The sequence below is a fragment of the Empidonax traillii genome, unplaced genomic scaffold (genome assembly GCF_003031625.1).
Source record: "Empidonax traillii isolate 1590-97213 ecotype Southwest subspecies unplaced genomic scaffold, ASM303162v1 scaffold1984:size44571, whole genome shotgun sequence".
NCBI classification, from domain to species: Eukaryota; Metazoa; Chordata; class Aves; order Passeriformes; family Tyrannidae; genus Empidonax; species Empidonax traillii.
The window spans coordinates 4,114-23,944 of NW_020957177.1; the positions used below are offsets into that span (position 1 = coordinate 4,114).

The 19,831-nt window shown below is 45.6% G+C and overlaps 1 protein-coding gene across 4 annotated transcripts; it reads right to left on the reverse strand.

Annotated features, from left to right (window-relative positions):
- Positions 1–9,013: 9,013 nt before the first annotated feature.
- On the reverse strand, positions 9,014–18,695 carry CUNH1orf159 (chromosome unknown C1orf159 homolog). Of its 4 annotated transcripts, none has more exons than XM_027909201.1 (11): positions 18,604–18,695; positions 17,355–17,469; positions 13,906–14,063; positions 13,660–13,750; positions 12,664–12,739; positions 12,394–12,498; positions 11,976–12,041; positions 11,039–11,173; positions 10,603–10,628; positions 10,222–10,252; positions 9,014–9,395 (listed from the first exon to the last, which is right to left on the reverse strand). In XM_027909201.1, exons 4-11 carry the CDS (start codon positions 13,729–13,731, stop codon positions 9,298–9,300), a joined length of 609 nt encoding a protein of 202 aa, XP_027765002.1. In that variant the 5' UTR covers positions 13,732–13,750; positions 13,906–14,063; positions 17,355–17,469; positions 18,604–18,695; the 3' UTR covers positions 9,014–9,297. The 4 variants fall into 4 exon arrangements, with proteins under 4 accessions (XP_027765002.1, XP_027765003.1, XP_027765001.1 ...); XM_027909202.1 differs by having other exon boundaries at positions 18,616–18,694; XM_027909200.1 differs by lacking the exon at positions 18,604–18,695 and adding an exon at positions 17,645–17,675.
- Positions 18,696–19,831: the final 1,136 nt, after the last annotated feature.

Consider the following 19,831-nt stretch of genomic DNA (forward strand, 5'->3'; position numbering starts at 1 on the left):
TTCTGCAGGTCCAACAGGTGTTATTGGTGGCGAAGAAGAACAACTAAGGATGCGAGGGAAGGGCTGAATGGCTTTGATTCCTTCCCCAGAGCCTCTGAGAACACTGGATTTGCTCCTCCAGAGGAGAATGGAGAGAGAGAGAGAGAGAGAGAGAGAGATGTAGATGTATATATAGACATAGATATAGAAATATATATAAAATATGAAGTTTGCACTAATGGATGAAAACTGCTGAAGCTGCCTGGCTGTTCTTTGAGAGGAAAACCCTTGGATAGCTGACCCATGGGATCATGGAATGGTTTGGGTTGGAAGGGACCTTAAAGCTCATCCAGTGCCACCCCGTGCCATGGGCAGGGACATCTCCCACTGTCCCAGCTTGCTCCAAGCTGGCCTTGGACACTCCCAGGGGCTGGGGCAGCCACAGCTTCTCCGGGCAACCAGGGGCTGCCTCCTCCTTTCCCTGGAGGCCAAACTGCTCCTGGAAGGAGCGGTGGCCGGGGAATGTTTGGAGCAGCAGCACAAAGCCAGCTTTGTCCTCGGGAACAGCCCGGCCTTTCTTCCTGCACACAAACACAACCCCCAGCCCTCCCAGCCGCCTCCCGGGAAAAGCAGAGCCCTGGGAAGCAGAAATCAGCTCCGATGTGTCCGGGAGGACGAGGGGAAGGGGTGGGAATATCGCAGGGGTAACAGCCCCTTCCCTGCGATGCTGCTGCGCTGATTGCAGAGGGAGCAGCTCCCGTGGGGGGAGCTGCCTCGGGAGCGGCTGGAAAACCCTCTGGATTGCTCCTGATTCCTGCAGGACACCAGGCAGGACAAAGCCCTTCAGCCCTTCAGCACCCAACTCATCCTCTGCAGAGCAGACAGTGGGAATCAAAGCTGATGAGGATGAGCCTGTGCGGATGAAACGCCTCCTGCTCTGGAAAAATGGGAATTAGCTCTTTTCCATGGCCTGAGGGAGGGCACCAGGAGCCTAAGGAAAGGAGAACACACCACAGGAAATACCCAACAACCTGCCTGCCACAGCAATGCTGCAATAAATTCCAAAATCTGCTCTCAGCTTTCACCTTAAAAACCAGAGAGACACAAAACCTCTCAGAGGTGCCAAGAACCATCACCAGACTCCACTTCTCGCACAGCTTTCAGCTTTTCCACACCCAAAGATCCCGGTTTTCCTGCCAGGAAAGCGAATATAAGGCAGGTCCTTCCCTTTTAGCTGCAAATGGAGATACAAACCCCCCACTTTTCCCTCAAGGAAAACCATTCCCAGAGTCCCAAGAGCTGCAGATCTGGCTGGAACGTGACTTGGCTGCACCAGGACAGGTCCTGTCCCCCGTGCTGGCCAGAACCAGCTTCGTGTTTGCTCACCTGAGTCAGGGTTATAAAATCAAGGGCTTATCTCCCCGGGCCATCATCGTTAAAGAAAATTCATTCAGGAACCTGGGGCAGTAAAATAAAAAAAATAAATAATAATAATAAAAAAAAAGTGGTTAGAACGTCAACAAGAACAAGCATCTCCAGCCATCTCTGCTGTAAAACTTGTTTTCAGGCTGATTTGGGCTCCTTGAAGCAAGAGGAGCTGCTTAAAAAGCAGCCACGAGTGATTTTATCACACCACACAAAGGTCTGACCCGCACAAGAAGCAGGAACTTCCCCTGCAGGAAGCACCCACCTCCATTTTTAAATTACTATTATTATTATTATTATTATTATTTTTTTTCAATTTACTCCTCAAAGTTTTATTTTGGAGAAGCAGAATCCTCACCCACCCCCTCGTCTTTAAAAGGTGCATTTTTTTTTTTTTATTTTTTTTTTAAGCAGAGCACAGAGATCACAGGGAGAGGATGAAAGGCTTTAAGAGGATCTTGTAGCTGGCAGGAATGATGATTTTTCCTTAAAACAAACCTTTAAAACGGTTGCTCTGAGTGGGTTTTGAAGGAGATGGAAGCCTCCAGTAGCAAGATTTTAAATAGAATCAAACTTTTGGGGACACACAGATCAAGTGACAGGCTGACACCAGGCTGGGTGGGAAGCTGTGCCAAAAAATATCAGGCAGGGGGACTTGTTCCCTGCAATAATCAGCAAGAAAAGCCAGTGATTTGCTCATAGAATTCCTTCAGGAGAGAGTGAGAGCTTTCCAAAGGTCATGGCCCTGGACTTTGTGTCACCCAGCAATAAAGAGCTGTAAAAAATGGCCCAGCAGTGATATCTGCCTTGTCTGCAAACAGGATTTACTGGGATGCTGGGAAGAGCAGGAATAATCAGAATAATCAGGCGGTGTCTGGGGCAGCGGGAACTGCTTTGTGCAGGAAAGCACCCTCAGAGCAAAGACTTCCTTCCTAATATCTAATCTAAACCTAATTTCTAATCTAAACCTTAGTCAGTTAGGTGGGATATTGGGAAGGAATCCTTCCCTGGGAGGGTGGGCAGGCCCTGGCATGGGTTGTGCTGTAGATGCCCCATCCCTGGGAGTGTCCCAGACCAGGTTGGAGCCACCTGGGATAATGGGAGGTGTCCCTGCCCACAGGGGTGGAATTGGATGGGCTTTAATGTCCTTTCCAAGCCAAACCATTCCATGATTCCATGAGATGTCCCAGGGGCAGGGGCTCCTGACACTGCAGCTGATCCCATTCCCTGCTTTTCTGGTAGGGCTTAAACCTGCTCATTCAAGGTTTAAACCTGCTCAGCCCTGTTAGAAAATGATAAAACTGAACTGATACAACACACACACACATTAAAAAAAAAAAAAAGAGGAAGGTTATTGTTGAGAGCAGATTTAAGCTGATGCCTCTCAAGAGATAACAATTATAAAGTCTCCCACATCACGAGAGCAGAACTACAATGGAGCACTTAGGCTGGAGCAATTCAATTTGGAATTTCTTGGTTTCTCCAGGCAGTTAATTTATTTTTTTTAAGTGATTTTTTTTTGTTGTTAAATTGTACTGCAGTCGAATTAAGTTGGGGTTTTTTTAATTATTCTTAAATAAAGGGAAAGGAAAAAAAAGCCAATGCTCCAAAGGTTTTCAGCAGTGTGTGGTTCAGAGCACACTCAAATCTATCAGGCAATTAACTGAGGTAGAATCTTTGCCATCCTCCTTGGAAATTGGGGCAAAAGTAATTAAACAATGGATGCTCATTTACAGCTGCTTGATTGGCAGGCTGGGAAGAATGGCAGAGCTGCCTGTGGACTGAGCAGAGGTTTGTGCCTTCCAGGGGATAATAAAATCCAATATATCTGATCCTGGATCACCAGAGCACCAGGATGGAGCCAACAGGGCCCTGGTACCTCTTATTTCCACAGGGTGGGGGAAATCTCTGGGAGCTCCTGGGAATAGGGAGTTCAGCTATTTCTGCTTTCTCAAAATGAGAGAAAACCCAAAGTAAACTCTCCTGCAGTCATAAATTTGCAGCTTTTCCCCCCTTTAAATATTTTTCCTCACTTTCCATCTCCAAGGTCGAGAATGTCCAGCCTAGTCAAGGAATTAGACCACTATTTTCTGAAAGCCAGACTTAGATTTCCACCAGGAAACCCTTGTTTTCCACCAGGAAAACCCTTGTTTTCCACCAGGAAATCCTGATCAGCCCCGGGCTGACTGAGCATCCCAGGGATGTTTTCCTTAAGAAAACATCACCCCTTTTTATTGTGCTAAAACCTGTCTTCCTGGTTACCTGAAACACCAAGTCCACCTGCAAAAATCACAGCCCTTTCAGGCCGAGGATTGCCAAAATAAATACATTTTAAAAGGTTTACAGTCGGCAGGATGTGCTTTCCCGGGACTGGGAAAGCCCCGGGGCTTCTTTAGGGCAGGAATAATTGAGCTTCGTGAAGCCAGAACGACGCAAACACAACACCCCAGTAGAGAGGTTCAAACCCAAAAGACAGGGAATTTTGGAGGGGGTTAGGAATCATTTTCCTGGGGCCACCCACCAGCAGCTTTTTGGAGGATTCACCACTTCAATTTGAAATTTTTCCTGCCTCCTTTTTTTTTTTTTTTTATTTAAATTATTTTGGTATTGGTTTTTTGTTTGTTTGTTTGTTTTCCCAGCTCCATTTTCACCCAGAAAGGGGTCGTGGTGATGGGAAATGATGCAGATCACCCTCGACTGCAGCTCTGCAGGGAGGGCAGCAGCAACAGAACCGCTCTGGAAAACCCACCCAATCACCAGAATTCCCAGTTCTGGAGGGCCATGGCCAAACCAGGGCTGCCAAACCCACATTTTGCAGCAGCCAGGAATGATTTGGGGCTTGATGTGACTTGGCAGCTCCTGCTGAATGAGAAGCGTTTCCCCCCTCGTGGCAGGCAGAGCTGATCACAAGTGCCCTCAAGTCAAGCGAGGTCCTGAACCTTCCCACTCCCAGCTCATTTCCCAAAACGTTCTAAAGCAGCAGTTCCTTATGTAATCTATCACATTGCATATGCAAACAAGATGCCTCCCCGTGGTTAACTTATTCCTGAATTATCTGCAGCGCAATTACTGCTCAAAACGTTTCTGGAGCTGTTTCAAGCTCTGCCAAAAAAAAAAAAGAGTTTGAGCAGCATTTAAAATTAGCTCCATTCTGTGTGTGTGTCTGTGTGCATATATATATATATATATATATATATATAAATACATATATATTTATATTTAGGCCAGGTTGGACAGGGCTTGGAGCAAGCTGGGATAGTGGAAGGTGTGGAAGGGTGGAAGTGGATGATCTTTAAAGTCCCTTCCAACCCAAACCATTCCATGATTCTGTGATATATATATATATTTAAAAAAAATATATAAATATATTTTTAATATATAAAAATTTTATAACCGACCCCCATCACAAAATCAGGGGGGACACGTCTGAATCCAACCCCCCTGATCCAGAACAGGGAGTGGGGGAAAAAAAATCCAATCACTTGGAGCAGACCCCTCAGAGCTGCAGCCCATCCTTCTGAAACCTTCATCTAAAACCACTTTTGCACACTCCTTTCCTGAGGGCCATAAATCACCAGGCTCTGAAACGGCAAGCACAATTATCAGAACGCCGGGGCCTCCAATCTGGTGGCAATAAAAAATATGTCAAGGCCATTAAAGTGATAATAAACACTTTATCATTTCATTTCCCCACCCCTCACCCCCCCACCCCACCCCTCGCTGAGGGAGCATTAAAAATAAATGACAAAAATGCAAAGCAGCTTCAGATATTCCAGCAGAGCTCGCTCCCAGCCTTGGGGAGCAAAGAGGGGGTGCAAGACCCCTGAGCCCTGGGGGGTGTCTGAAGCGAGTTGTTTGATTTGAAAGCACTAAAAACGACAAATAAATTAATTCTGGGGGGCAAGGAATCGGTTGCAGGTGCCAGCAGGTCACACACGGCGTTTCATGCAATCAGCCTGAGCTGGATGGGACCCACAAGGATCAAAATCCGGCTCCTGGCACAACAATCCTGCCCTGTCCAAACACTCCTTGAGCTCTGGCAGGAGCCAGTGACCACTGCATCCAATCCCCCCTGCCACTTACCCACAAATCTCAAGGAGCTGAGAGAGCCTCAAGGGGTTTTTTTTTTAGCAGTTTAGGATTCTCTCCTGCTCTCCCATTTTCTTAGATCACATCCTGGGGAACTGTGGAGGGACAAGAGCAAAAAAAAAAACCCTGTTCCTGTTTTTCCTGTCAGCACTCAGGTTGTTGTATGTCCACCACACACACTCCCATTTCTTTTACAGTTGTATTTCCAAGCAGAGATCCCTTTTAATGGAGGCAGGGAAAAAGAATAAACCACCCTGCAAAGGAAGACACAAGAGGGAAGTTGAGAACACAGGTTGCTGTGAACTTTGATTATGAATCCCTCGGGGAGGGGAGGTTGGAACCCGAGTTATGATGTTTGCACAAAATCTTCATCCCTCAGTCTGGCCAAACTCACGCATTTCACCCAGAAAAACGTTTCAGAGTGTGTGGGGGTAACGTAATTTCTGAGGGCCTGGAGCTGGGGAGGAGATTTGATTGAGCTTTTTGACTTCATCACTTTAAGGAGTGACTGTCAGAGCACTCACCTTGAGGTGCAGATGAGGGAGCAGCTCCGCTCGGGTGTGCAAAATGCAGCCTCCAAAATTGTTCCCCGGTGGGGACACATCCACTGCCAGCCCTGCCAGCTCCTTGACTGATGACAAGGACACTCAGCTCCTCCTCCTCCTCCAGAGGTTGTTCCACCTTGGTGCTCAGAGCCCATTTAAGCCTCCTCATCCCCCTGGGATCGTTTTCCAAGCCCGTTCCTGCTCAGATGAGGCTCTGACAGTGACTGTGCATGGTGGGTACATATCCCTGTGGATATGTTTGCAGGAAGCCCCAAATTCTCAGGGAGGGAAGGGAAAGGAGAGGAAAAATAAATCACTTCTAAAAATGAAGCAGAGATCAGGTGGGGGGGATGATATCCAACCTTCCCAAACCCCAGGCCATCACCTTAATTTCAATCACGAAGAAATGGTCCCGATTTTCTCAATTCCTGCCATGTTTGTCCCTGAGTTTTCCTGCTCCTCCTGCTCCCTGAAGGAGACTGAAGAGAACTTAAACTCATGTGAAAGCTGTCATCTACCGAAGGTACATTCTCTGCCAAAAAGAGTTCCTACAGGTAAGGCTTTTTTAGGATTTTTAAGGGCATGAAAATACAATTTTTCTGACACAGCCTGACTATCCCACTGTGAAACTGGGCAGGAACAGTCACCAAACTGTTTTTGCTTGTTTATTTTAGCTTCAGTTTCTGGTGGAAGTAACAAGCCAGATGAGCTGCAACCACGATCTGCTTCGGGTGCTAATGTTGCTCCCTTCATTCCCTGCTTGAAAAGGAAACACTTGAATGAGCCCCACAGCCACTAAAATGAAAAGAAAGCTCAAATATGTTTATTTTGGCACACAGTTAAAAAATATACAAATACATTAAATATCAGGGATCATTAAAGCCAATTTTTTTTTTTTTAAAACATATCTAGGTGTGCATTATTATCGTCAAGGGAGATGGGGGAGGACACCAAACCACCACGTTAGATATTTAATTTGACAGTGCAAACAAACTGCTTAGACCAGGAATTCACTGGGTTAGACAGCAACAAAACCAGAAACACAGAAAATAGTACAAATCTCTGCTGGAGTTAAAAGTCTGCTGGGTGTGAGAGAGGTGTTGTCACCGAGAAAAACTCGACTGCACAGAATTAGAGCTTTAGATACCGGACATTAAACCAAGTTACAACGCGCACTCGAGGATCAAGAGGGTTCAGACACTCCAGTGACCTGATCCTTCAGTCATTTCTGGGTCAAAAAAAGAAGAATATATTAGCAACTAAGCAACACAAGAATGCACTGCCACAGACAGGGTCACAAATACAAGCTCCCTGCTTCCAAAGGTGCAGTTTCTCGGCATTGTTTGCATAGTTACTCCTTTTCCTCAGCAGTCAGGGAAACACTCAGCAAGTCAGTTCAGGGAAAAGCTCCAGACATGATTTCTGCCTGTGGGAAAAATCTCAGCAGCACGAAGACAAAAAGACATGGAAGTGACAGCGACGAAAGTGCCACCTCCCGAAGCTCAGGAGTTTGGGAGCATCCCAAATAAAGCACATTTCCCCTGGAAAGCTGAAAACTGGCACTGCCTGTCTGGTAGATCAATAATTTTATTTATCATCAATGTGAAGTTTCAGGGGTTTTTTTGTTTGGTTTTTTTGGCACAGGAACCTCTTCATGATTTTCTTTGCTATCCCCTGCAGATTTTTACAAGGATCTCATTACCTGTGAGGGAGCAAAAATACAACTGCACTGCAACTTCCAGAAAATGGCTCTACTCAAGGAGATAAATTTATCTCCTCCCATCCCAGTTGTCCTCTTTGGGAAGAAGCTTTTAACCCCAGAGAAGAGGGAATGTGGATGACACAAGTTCTGGGCCCTCCATATGGGTGACACTGTCAGAACAAGACAGTTTTATTCTCATTTTCCTGAAAAAAAAAAGGAGAGCCAACTGTTCCAGTTCCTCATTCCTGCCAGTGGATGCTGAGGAAAAGCTTCCAAAGGATTTATTTTAGGAGCACAGAGCCAGAGTGGAGTGGCAGCTCAACCAAAAGAGGCAACAGCAACACAGGTAGGTGGGGATGCATAGATAGAATTCACAGAAGGTGACAGTGACACTTCCACCACTTCAGCAACCTTTTTTTTTTCCCACTGATTTTCCCAGTCACCCACTCTCAGGCCCATCCCAGTATGCCCAGTATGGGTTCACATGGCAACAGAGTCACCCCTGCCAGGAAAAGAACTGGGGAGGGAGAATCTAGGCAGGAAAAAAAAGTGATTTTACAGCTCCTCTAATTCCCTGAGGGAGCAACTCCTCAGGCACACAGAGAGGGCAGGGACAACATCCAGGGTGTTGGGGCGGGGGGGTTTTAGGCTGGTGATTGAAGAAGGAAATCCCTGCTGAGCTCTGTCTTAAGGTGCTGGCCTGCAGATTTCAGGTGTGTTGGTGAAGGGCCTGACCAAAGACAGCCCTTATTGCATTGGCAGGAATCCCCCTGGCCTCTCCAGTTCATCCCACCCCTCACTGGGGTGCCTGACAGGAATTTTGCTCTCCCAGGTGGCCCAGCCAGCAGGGGACAGACGTTGCAGCCTCTCAGCTGCAAAGCCCCAGCAAGCAGCTCTTTATCCCAGGATTGAGCTGAACCCAATCGAGAAAAACTTCCCCCCTCAAAAATTCCCCCATATTGAGCATGGCCTTCCAAAGCAGCAGGAGCAGCAGTGGCAGGAGGGTGGGTCAACAGTCACAGTTAAACCCCAGGGTCAGCTGTGGCACAGGATGCTCCACAGGGCATCACTTCCTGCTCCCAAAGGATTCTGCACGTTAATTATTGTTGTGTTGGTAAAGCTGTGGCACTTCAGTGTTCCCACTCACAAGTGGCTCCCTTCCTCAAGTCCACAGCCTGGAGCATTCCCGGGATTTTGTGGAGCCAGTCAGCCCTGGGGACACAGGGACACTGTCACAACACGGGGAGGGAGAACTCGCCAAGAACAGGGAGAGTTCCAAAGAAAAGGCAGATTCTTTACAGATTTCAAACACAGCACCTGCAGGAGAGAAAGGAGCCCCCAGAGCTGGAATAGTGCATTGCAGAGGAGTTCCTGGAAGGGGGTGTCACCTCCAGCACTTCAGCCCCGGGAGGACGTTTGGCACAAACCCTCGCACGCGGGAATTTGGTTTCTGTTCAGGGTCAGCTGCTTGCAACGTTTTCCTGGCACTTCAGTGGGTTCAGAGAAAAAGGGTCTTTGATACCATGAACGCTCCCAGTCCTCTGTCAGGAGTGAAGGCTAAACGTTGCTGACCCTGGTGTCAGAGGAGGAGATGATGGCAGCGGAGGTGGAGGTGACCAGGGACCGTTCCCGGCGGACGTATCGCGGCTTCCGGACTGAAAGGCACAGAGACATCGTCAGCACCTGCTGATAAACACGCCCTTATCCCTAATTTCCTCATGGAAAAGGTGGGCCGGCATGGCAAGGGGCTAAAAATCCCTCCCTCAGGTGGATAAATTAAAGGCAAAGAAACCAAGACTTTCCACAAGCAGCACTTGTCAGTTCAATGGCCCTGCCCGAGTTCGGGACACATCTCAAAACGTCTGAAAGTTAAAGAGTGCGCTAAAAAAAATATTAATTTTTAATGACACCATCTTGGTGAGAGGAAATCTTCCCTGAGAAATTCATTTCTGCATGGGTTTTGCCCAGAAGAGCCAAAATACCAACACACCCCTTCCAAAATAGTGTGTTCCAAGCAGCCTCTGAAAGCTGTTTTTCAAGAGGCTGAGAAAGCTTCAAACCAGCAAGTCTGAAAATGAGCCAACCTGGCACTGCCAGGAAGAATCTAATCCTGAAAATAAACCCAGAGACTGAATAATTTACCCATGAAAAAAAAATACTGCATCTCCTTGTAGGACTTCTCTGTGAGGACAGAGGAGTGGAAGGTCTATTTTAGGAGCTGTCACAGATCCATTTTCACCTCGAGTGCTCCATCAATACCAGTGCCTACATTAATTAAAGCAATAAAACCCATCCAAAAGGCCCTTAACTGGACAGATCTCATTGGATTCCTGTCCCCACAACTGATCCCACCAGTTCTAAACCAGCTTTACAGATGATTATTTGGACTTGCTGGGGATTCTTAGCACGGAGAGAAGTTTTTTTCCCCTGCTTTTGGGGTGAAACAGTTGGAGCAGCAAATCCCAGGCAGCAGTTCCTCACCTGAAGAAGCTGGGGGAGGTATCATGGATGCCTGCACAGAACAGGAGAATTATCATGTCAAACAAAGAGCTTTTTCACAGCCTTTCATTAAAAAAAAAAACAAAAACAAAAACACAGCAACGCTGCAGGGTTTCAATAATATTTACTGTCTATAGTTTTTCTTGGGAGGGAGAAAAAAAAAAATCACTCAGTGGGAGCCAGAAATCCAGATGGTCTGGATTCGTTTTCACCCCCCAGTTTGGACAAATAACCCCGAAGCATCTTTTATTTTTATTTCAGTCTCATCTATCAGATTAAGGAGCTCATTAATGAGCTATTAAAACCTAAATTATGGTTTAGTTGATGCTTTATTTGCTTGTTGGAAGAGCAGGATTTACTTACTGTTTCACTAGGCTGGAGAACAGATGCTAAAAGAGAAGAGAAAGAGAGAGATGAACCCTTTTCCAAAAATACATCCATGCATGGAATAGTTTTGTCCCAAAAACCCACCCAAAGCAGAGCAGGACAGTAAGGAAATCCATCAGTGGGATACACTGTGTGTTGGACTCAAGACTGGAGATAAGGGCTTGCAAAGGGACTTATTTTGCTTCCAAAGGAGGAAAAGCCAGAGGTTTCAACGGGAAAAATGTCACTTTGAGCCAGAAAAAACGAAAGTATGAATAAAAATGGAGTTGCTTTGGATGATGAGAAAAACCAGCAGCAGCTACACTGAGTTAGAGCGCACAGGAAGAAATTAAATCAAATTAAAACCAAGCAGAGCTCATTTTAGAGACTGAATAGACAGTTGAGAGATTTAACAGACAATGGGCAGTTTTACCTTTGTTCCTTCTGTAGAAAATGTTAGGAAGTTTATTGGCACGTTTGAGGTAGAAGAAGGAAGCAACAGAGAGAATCAGGAACAAACTGATGAAAAATGTCCCCAAGATGAGAGAAGCTGCCACTTCTGGGCCCCCTGTGCAAAAAAAACACCACGTTATAAAGAGAGAGAAAACAAAGAAATTGCTTCTGATAAAAGGGTTAAACGACAGAGAAAAGATCAAAGTCCTGATATTCAATCTCTGCTTGAGAAGTGCATGTTCTGAAGGGCAATAAATGCCTCAAATTAGGAATATAGACATGAGAAGATAGATCAGGAAGGGATCAGCAGCTCTCACATTTACCAGGGCTGTTGGAGCTTTGCCTTCTAGGAAACACCGAACCCCTTCTAACACTAAATCACTTTATCCAGACTCTTGCTGCCTAAATATTCCCAATTTGTGCCCTTCTTCCTAGTGTCCAAGTGTTTGAAACCCCTCAAAAATCTTGCAGCACTAAAGGTTCAAAACTCAGCTGGTTGTGGTTTGATAAAGCAGCTCGAGCTGTGCCAGGAAAATCACTTGTAGATCACAAAGGGAAGGAATCATTCAGCAAAAGAATGACCTCAAAATTCAGCTCAGATTCATAAAAGGTAAGAGAATAAGCCAGGAAAGGTAAAAAAAAAAAAAAAAAAAAAAAAAAAAAAAAAAAAAAAAAAAAAAAAAAAAAAAAAAAAAAAAAAAAAAAAAAAAAAAAAAAAAAAAAAAAAAAAAAAAAAAAAAAAAAAAAAAAAAAAAAAAAAAAAAAAAAAAAAAAAAAAAAAAAAAAAAAAAAAAAAAAAAAAAAAAAAAAAAAAAAAGGCTGTTTCACTTAGAATAAACCCTGCTCAAGAAATCAAAAGCTAATAATGAAATAAAACCTATTTTACCCAGGGAATAAGCACAAAACCATTTCCTCACCTATGTTCTGTATGAAAGGAGTTACAGTGCTTATGTTCATTTGGAAATTCATCCCTCTGCTACCACCTGCAATTAAAAAGAATGGGAGTTTAATCATTTCAGTGTTTAGGACTGGGTTTTTTCATCCTTTTTATTTAATGCTGTATTTGCCTTTTGCACAACAAGATTTTGAAGGGCTTTTCCCCCCTTTTTCAGGATGATTCCACATCATTCTGCAGCTTCTTTGCACTAAATTTCCAACTTTCTATAGGTTTTGTTGGGTGTTATATGAGGACTTTGGGAGTTTTACAAAGGAGGGGGAATAAAAATCTGCAATATTTGAGGCCTTCTTTTGAAGAGTCTTTGCTGGACCAAAGATGCAAAGAAAAGATGTCAGGGCTAAAAAAACCCCATAATAAACAGGTGGTAAATGACTCACTATTTCTGCACTCAGTCAGGTTGTAAACAGAGGAAACAGGCAGGGTTTCATTTTTGCATTTAATGCAGCTGCTGCTTCCATCCTCATTCCATCTCCTGTAACAACCTGCACAGGAACAGCAGGTACAGAGGCATGAAAAGCACAAAAAGCAACACTGGAGACAAATTATTCCTGTTCTTTGGGTATTTCCTACCCAAAGAGGCAAAAATTTAAGGTCCTTCCCCACCCAAAAACCGTCCCATGATTTTATTAAGCACTGACAATCTGTACCTGGGCTGCACTGGTTGGTGGCTGGACAGGAACTGTTGGAATCCAACATATCCACACAGCATTCTGATTCTGCAACCTGAGAAAAGAAAATCACAGGGCATTTCCCAACTTTACTGCAAAAGCTTCTTCCTTCAAGTATTTATTATAAAAAAACCCTGCACATATCCTGAAGGCATGGAGTTTATTTTTATTTGTTTTACAGGAAAGCCAGCTTCCAAATTATTCACAAATTACAACAAGCTGGGAGACAAAGCTCAGAGAGAAGTGGTGGGGGTTGTTTTGATAGATATTAAATAACATCTCCCAGAGATGGGTTTGTCTACTCTCTGAATCTCTACAAGGAAAATAAGCCACCAAAATCAGTGTGAAATTCAGCCATTAGAGGCAAGTTAAATACACCTCATATACAACAGCAAATATTACTGTGCTTATCAGCAAACACCATCAAATGACAGAGATCAAAGTTCTCAGGACAGACAGTTAAAACTGAAATTGGGAGGGTGATTTCACACTGCAAGTGCATCACAGGGGAGGTGGAGCACGGTAAAAACCAAGGAGATGTATAGATAAAATGCTTAAAACCAGTTTCTTCAGAAGTTTTGTTGGTTGAACCCTCCCTTCAAGCAGAATTTTACGCCCTGAATTTCTTCTTCTGTGACTTGAAGCTTCAGAGCTCCTCTCAGTCGTTTGCAAAGTTAATTTTGGGGACTCGTGGTTGGGATCGTTTGCAGGCAGGTTAAAAAGTGGGGTTTTTTGATCATTAAGGTGTTTTTTTTAGGTGAGGCTTTAGCAGTTGCAGCCCTACATGCACATGGCCAGGGTGAATTCCCTGCAACCAGAGCAAAAAAGTAGAAAAGTGGCACTTAATGCTCATTTTATAGCACTCCAGGTAATTTCTGCTGAATTAAACAGCCTTCTCTAAACTGCAGCAGGAGAGGGAAAGAATCCTTCTGGTTTTGTAGCACCCTGGGAAGGCAAAAACCACGAAGCACCTACCGAACTTTCCGTGGATTTGCTGGCAACTTCTGCCACCAGCCGTGTTAGGAGAAGGACATATGGCACCTCCATGCCCAGGAAAGACACAGGTCTGAATAAAACCAGGGAAAATAAATGACTTATTAACCACACAGAAGTTGTGCTTTGCCCTTCTTAAGGAGCTTTTTGCCCCCACACACGTCCCTTTTATTGGAGGCAAATTTAAATTAAGCTCGGGGAGGGCGGGGAGGGGGGGAAAGGACTTACCTTGGTTGGAGATTTGATTTTGAGACATTCAGAATTCTCCCCTGCAGCTGCAGAAGGGCAGGTTCCTGGCTGTGGCAGAGCTGGGGTTGCTAAGAAACAAGGAGCCTTATCAGCCTGCTCCAAACTGGGCCATGCAGAGGTTATTCCACACCCCGGATCTGAAAAAAATCAATGGGCATTGCCACGAGCGGTTCCTGCCTGGCACCACCAGTGATAACCCCCCAGTCGAGGGCTCCACGGGAACTGGGATGGACTGGGAGCAGCACACGGAGCACGCAGCATCCAGGAAAGGCACCACTGCGATTCACTTCTCCCCTGGCAGCACAGCCACGAAGCATTAACGAGGTGTGAAGCGTTGATGAAGCCCGGCCGTTAATTAAGTGCATATCTGAGACGTGACCTTCTCGAGTTGGAACAGAGTGTTGTGGTCAGTCTGCACCTCAGATTGACTCCACCCAGGTCCGCGTTTCTGGCATTAAATTGGTTGAAATACATGAATGCATAGATAAATAAATAGAAATTAATCAGTAAATGCTGGGTTGAAATCAAAGGCACCACATCGCATTTGATCTGCAGCGTCAATAGAGAAATCTGCCCCTTCTCTGCTCCACAGAAGTCTGGGTTTAGGAAAAACCAGCCTTTCTTATTCTAGATCAAACCAGCAGCCTGGATTTAGGATAATAAGTCTCCCTCCTGAGAAATCAAACGTGGGGACAGAGAAGACCCTGAAAACAGAGCAAAGCGAAATTAAAAAAAAAAAAAAAAAGAGCCTCCAACTGTCAGGGAAAACTCCTTCAGTGACTCATTTCACAAACTGAAATTTGTTACTATTTTTGTTCAGTGGAAACCCACTGGCTGTGTTTGAAATTACTGTATCATGACCCTCGGCAAAGTTGGTTTCTTCTGAAGAACAAAAATCACTGAGCAGTTCCTGTGATTCATTTCCGGATGGGTTTGTTGTTTTTTTTTTTTTTTTTAAATCACTTCGAGCTTCAAACTTCAAAATAAGATTAGTTCAGCTTGGTGGAAAAACTTATTATGATCCCCTGGTATCAGTGAAAGCTCCAAGAGCAAGGGCTGAAAATCCTGAAAACCACACTCCAGCCTTGCTGTTCCAACTCAATTCCGAATCTGGGGCAGAGCAGGAAGACCTTGCGCTGTCCTGGCCTTTCCAGTTTAAGCAAAATAATGTTAATTATGGTTTGTTAATTATTATGTAATATTAAAACAATTTGAGACACACTCGGGGAGCTTGTCTTATCATCAGTTTTCTACGATTTCCCTTCAGAAATGAGATCCTGCTCCTTTGGCTGCCGAAAAACTCCTGCGGGGAAAACGGTTTGAAGTTGGAAATAACGTTTGCTAATCAATTGTTTCATTGATTGGGATGCTTTGCACAGAGTTTTTTTTGCCAATACCTGATTATTATAACAGCTGCAAACACTAAGAAAAACCAGGTTTATTGAAACAATAGATCCTTCTTACCTAGCAAGATAATTTCCACACCCAAGTCGTGCTGAATGATCAAATATTTGTGGAAAAGAGCCACTTTAAAGTGCCAAATCCTCCTTTTTGGGGGATGCAGCCATGAGCTCAATGCTGGCTGTATTTCCATCCCTGCAATAACTCAGGTCACCAATCACCAATATTGCTGCACTGATGGGCAGGCATCTGTTCCCCAGCCACAACCCAGGGCATCTGCCCTGCAGCTGTTCCAGCACAAATGGGACGTGGGATCAATCTGCCCTCAAATCATCAGCCAATATTTTTTTATTTCCATGAGAGAAGGGGCAATATCTGAGCTTAATATGTAGCTACACAGGTTGGTGCTCGGCTGGGAAAGGAAAGCTGGGCTGAACAAGCCGTTTTAAAGCTCCTAAACATGAGAGAAATGTTATATTTTACTTGATTTATATTTAATTTCAAGTCCCAGAATTAGTTCTTCACATCCTGGTGGATTCTTGATCAACCAGTAAAAATTAGCAGCCTATTGACACGACATATATTTTTATTAATATAGAACTAGAATAATAACATATAATAACATAGAACTAGGATAATAACATATAATAATATAGAACTCTCTCTGAACGAGGCAGGAATTCAAGCCATGAAGGTCATACTAAATATCTGCCCTTTTTTTTTTTTTTTTTTTTTTTAAGGATAATTCACATGAAAAATATCAGCCTTCAGCATCTGTATCCTTTAAATGCAACAAGAAGAAAAACATATACACTGCTCCTAAAAACCACAGCTCTTGGAAAGAGCTTGTGACCTCCAAGCCAGGGAGTAAATCGAGGGCAGGATTCCAAGGCAGCAACTTCCAGCAGGGATTTGTGCAGTTAATTGGCCTCACTGTTCAGAACCATGGAAAGAACTCAACTCTTTTATTGCTTTCCAGCCACGATCAAACATCACTGGGTCGATATTTTAGAGCCTGATTTTAAATTTAGAAAGCAAAAATTAAAAAAAAAAAAAAAGAAGCCCTAAAGCCTTCAAGATATTCAATATATACTGCCTGAGAGGAGCTGAAGTTTTAGCTTGGAAATGAAGGATGAGAGCAAGGTTTGGATTAAATATTGGGGAAAAAAAATTCCTGCTTGTGAGGGTGGTGAGGCCCTGGCACAGGGAAACTGGGGCTGCCCCATCCCTGGAAGTGTCCAAGGCCAGGCTGGAAGTGGCTGGAAGGTGGGGAACAAAATGACCTTTACGGTACCTCCCAAGCCAAACCATCCCATGATTCCGCGATCCGTGAATCTCATCGGGATCAAACCCCCCCCAGCCAAGCTATTTAGCATAAAAAAACCCCCACATTTCACATCTTGGCAGGGTTTTTCCCTTTGGACTGTGGGAGAAGGGATAATGGCATGCACGAAGCAGAGCCCAGATTAGGAAGTGTTTGTGTTTCGGGAGCCAACGCAGACGCCTCGATTCGAACGGGGATTTCACACCAGAGTTTTGCCATCTGAAACAAACCTCAAATCACTGTCAGCTTCACAACACACACACACACAAGTGAAACACATCCACTGAGGGAATTCTTCCTCTGGCTGCTTTTGAAAAAGGAAACACAAACAATTCACAAACACCAAGCACTGGAAGATTTTTTTTTTCCTCCCACTCTTTTAATTTATCTCTTTTGCCTGCAGTTTCTGTGTATCCATTATTTCTGCTGTATTAGCAGTATCTTTCTTGCTTCAAGTGTTGCTGGAGCATTTTTTTTTGTTGTTATTATTTATTTTGAGCAAGGGGATTTATTTCTTCAGGCACCTGGAAAAAGAAACTTCCCCTGAATTTCAGGTGGTTTCGTAATTCCCTCAGCACGTCGGAGTTTGAAACTGTTCCACCCTCAAAGCCTTCTTAATTCTGACGTGCCCTGAATTAATCCTGAGAGCAGAAAGGTCAAAATGCAGTCTCAGAGGGCTGTAAAGGTTTAAACTCTCACTTACCAGCTCACAGGCACACAGGAGTCCCTCTGCATCTTCCTCAGGGAACACCAAACCCCCGAGGTTTGCGGTTTAGCTGCCAATTCCTCACCGACACTGCAACTGTTTCCCAACAAACCTGCGTGGCAGAACATCAGAGAGGGAACAAAACAATCTTTTATCAAACGAGAGCTCAAGGAGGACTCGTTTTTCCAGCTTTCTGAACGTGCCCCAAGTGAAAAGAACCCCCTCCATCGCCAGGATTATGCAACCAGCAATTAAATCCACACACCTCCCGCTCCAGTGGCACCTACCTTGAGCCAGGCTTTGCTGCAGAAAGCTGTTGCACACCTGCCTTGGGATGGGATGGTTTGGGTGGGTTGGTTTGGGACGGTTTGGGTGGGAAAGGAACTCAAAAGTCATCCAGTCCCACCACCCTGCCACAGGCAGGGACACCTTCCACTAGCCCAGGTTGTTCCAACTTGCCCTTGGACACTCCCAGGGATGGGGCAGCCACAGCTTCTCTGGGCAACCTGTGCCAGGGCCTCCTTCTGAGCAAATAATTCCTCCCTAATATCCCATCTAACCCTCCTCTCTGCCAGGGTGAAGCCATTCCCCCTCGTCCTGGCACTCTAGCTCCTGTAAATAGTCCCTCTCCGTGTTTTTTTTTTTTTTGCAGGCTCTGTAAGGCCACAGTTTGGTTATCCCAGAGACTCCTTTTCTCCGGGCTGAATAACCCCAATGTTTATGTGGCCTTTTTAAGGGGTTTGGGGGCTTTTTTACCCCAAAACGGTGCAACAAAAAAAATCAGTGTATTGAGTGGAAGTTTAGGGGGAAAAAAAAAAACAACATAAAAGCAACAAAAAGAAACCTCCAAAGAAACAAAATATGTAACACCAAATGCTCACAACCCCCAAAAATCTCAGGTCGGGAAAAAAAAAATCGCGTTAAAACTGAGTTGGTTTATTAGGAAATAAAGTACCCAGAGTTTTAGTGGGGATGAGAAGGAGGGGGATTCATTCCCAAACGTACCAAGAGCCAACGAGGGAGGCGACTCTGCCCATCTTCGCCCTCATCCCAAACCACCTCCGCCCTCCCAGAGTATCGGGGAGGAAGGGGGGGCTTTTCCCCCCAGGAATTCGCCCCCCCTTGGCAACCCCAATCCCACTCCGGGACCCTGCGAACAATGGGGCACCGCCCAGGGCTCTCCGCCCGGCCCTGGGGTCACCTCCCGTGCCCGCTCCCGCCTCCTGCTCTCTCTCCCGCTCCTCACCTGCCGCCTCACCTGAGCCCCCACCGCGGCAGCACCGCCGAGGCTCCCGTTCGTACCCCCCGCCCTCCACCGGCGCCCTGCCCGCCGCTCCCGCTGCCCCCTGGGAGTTGTAGTCCCGCGGCCGCCGCCCGGCGCCCCGCTTCGCTTAGCGGCTCCTTCGCTTGGAACTACAACTCCCAGCAGCCCCCGCGGCGCGCCCCACCTGTGCCCCGCTGCCCGCAGGTAGATGAGCTCGCCCGGCACTTGGCGCGGCACCGCGGGGCGTGATGGGAGAGCGAGTCCCGCGTGAGGGGCGGGACGCGGGGGTGGCGCGGCGCTGGACTACAACTCCCGGCGGGCCTTGCGCGGGCGCCGCCATTTTAGGCGTTGCCTGGCAACGCTGACGCGGCGGGAGGGAGGAGGCTGCGGGGCCTGCGAGCCCGCAAATCCTGGACATCCAGGGAATCTCCGGGAAAGGAGGGATCAGGCTGCCCAGATGTGGATGCTGCATCCCTGGAAGTGCTCAAGGCTAAGCTGGATGGAGCTCGGAGCAACCTGGTCCAGTGGAAGGTGTCCCTGCCCATCCCAGAGGACTGAAATTAAAGTCCTTTCCAATCCAAACAATTCCATTATTTTATAAGGGAATTGAGAAGGACAGGAGCATCACCCTGCCTGTCACCTACTCAGTCCCCTCTCCCAGTTACCAGCTGCTGCTGGAATTTTCCAGCAGAAAGAGCAGGAAAATTCCCGCAAATCTCTCAGGAAAACTAAGACTTGAAACAAAAGGCAACATAAAAGTTCCACTTCTGACCCAAAATCTTCACCTTCCCTCAAGCTGCCTCTTCTTGAAGAGGCGAATGAAAATTTGTTCCAAGTCTGAGGCATCAGCACATCTTGTGATGAGCTTAAAATAAAGATATCATAGACAAAGCCCAGCATCAGCTGGGGAAAGCTCTGTGTTCTGTAAAATGGGGCTTTTAAAAAAAGATTTTGCGCATATTTAAATTCTTTCAAAGTTCCCGGACCACGTATGGAAATATTTTATCCGGTAAGGAAGAAACTGCAGTGTTAAGAATAAAAATACTCACCAAGACAATTCCTGAGCAGTTTTGCTGAACATTTATGTAACTGTGCAGTCAAAATGCAGCTCTTCAAAAATCTCCTAATGTGGCACTGCAGGAAAAACTCATTTTACTGGGATTCTTCTTTCCCAAAGCAGGTGAAACGTTTCAGAGCAGAATCCCAGAGA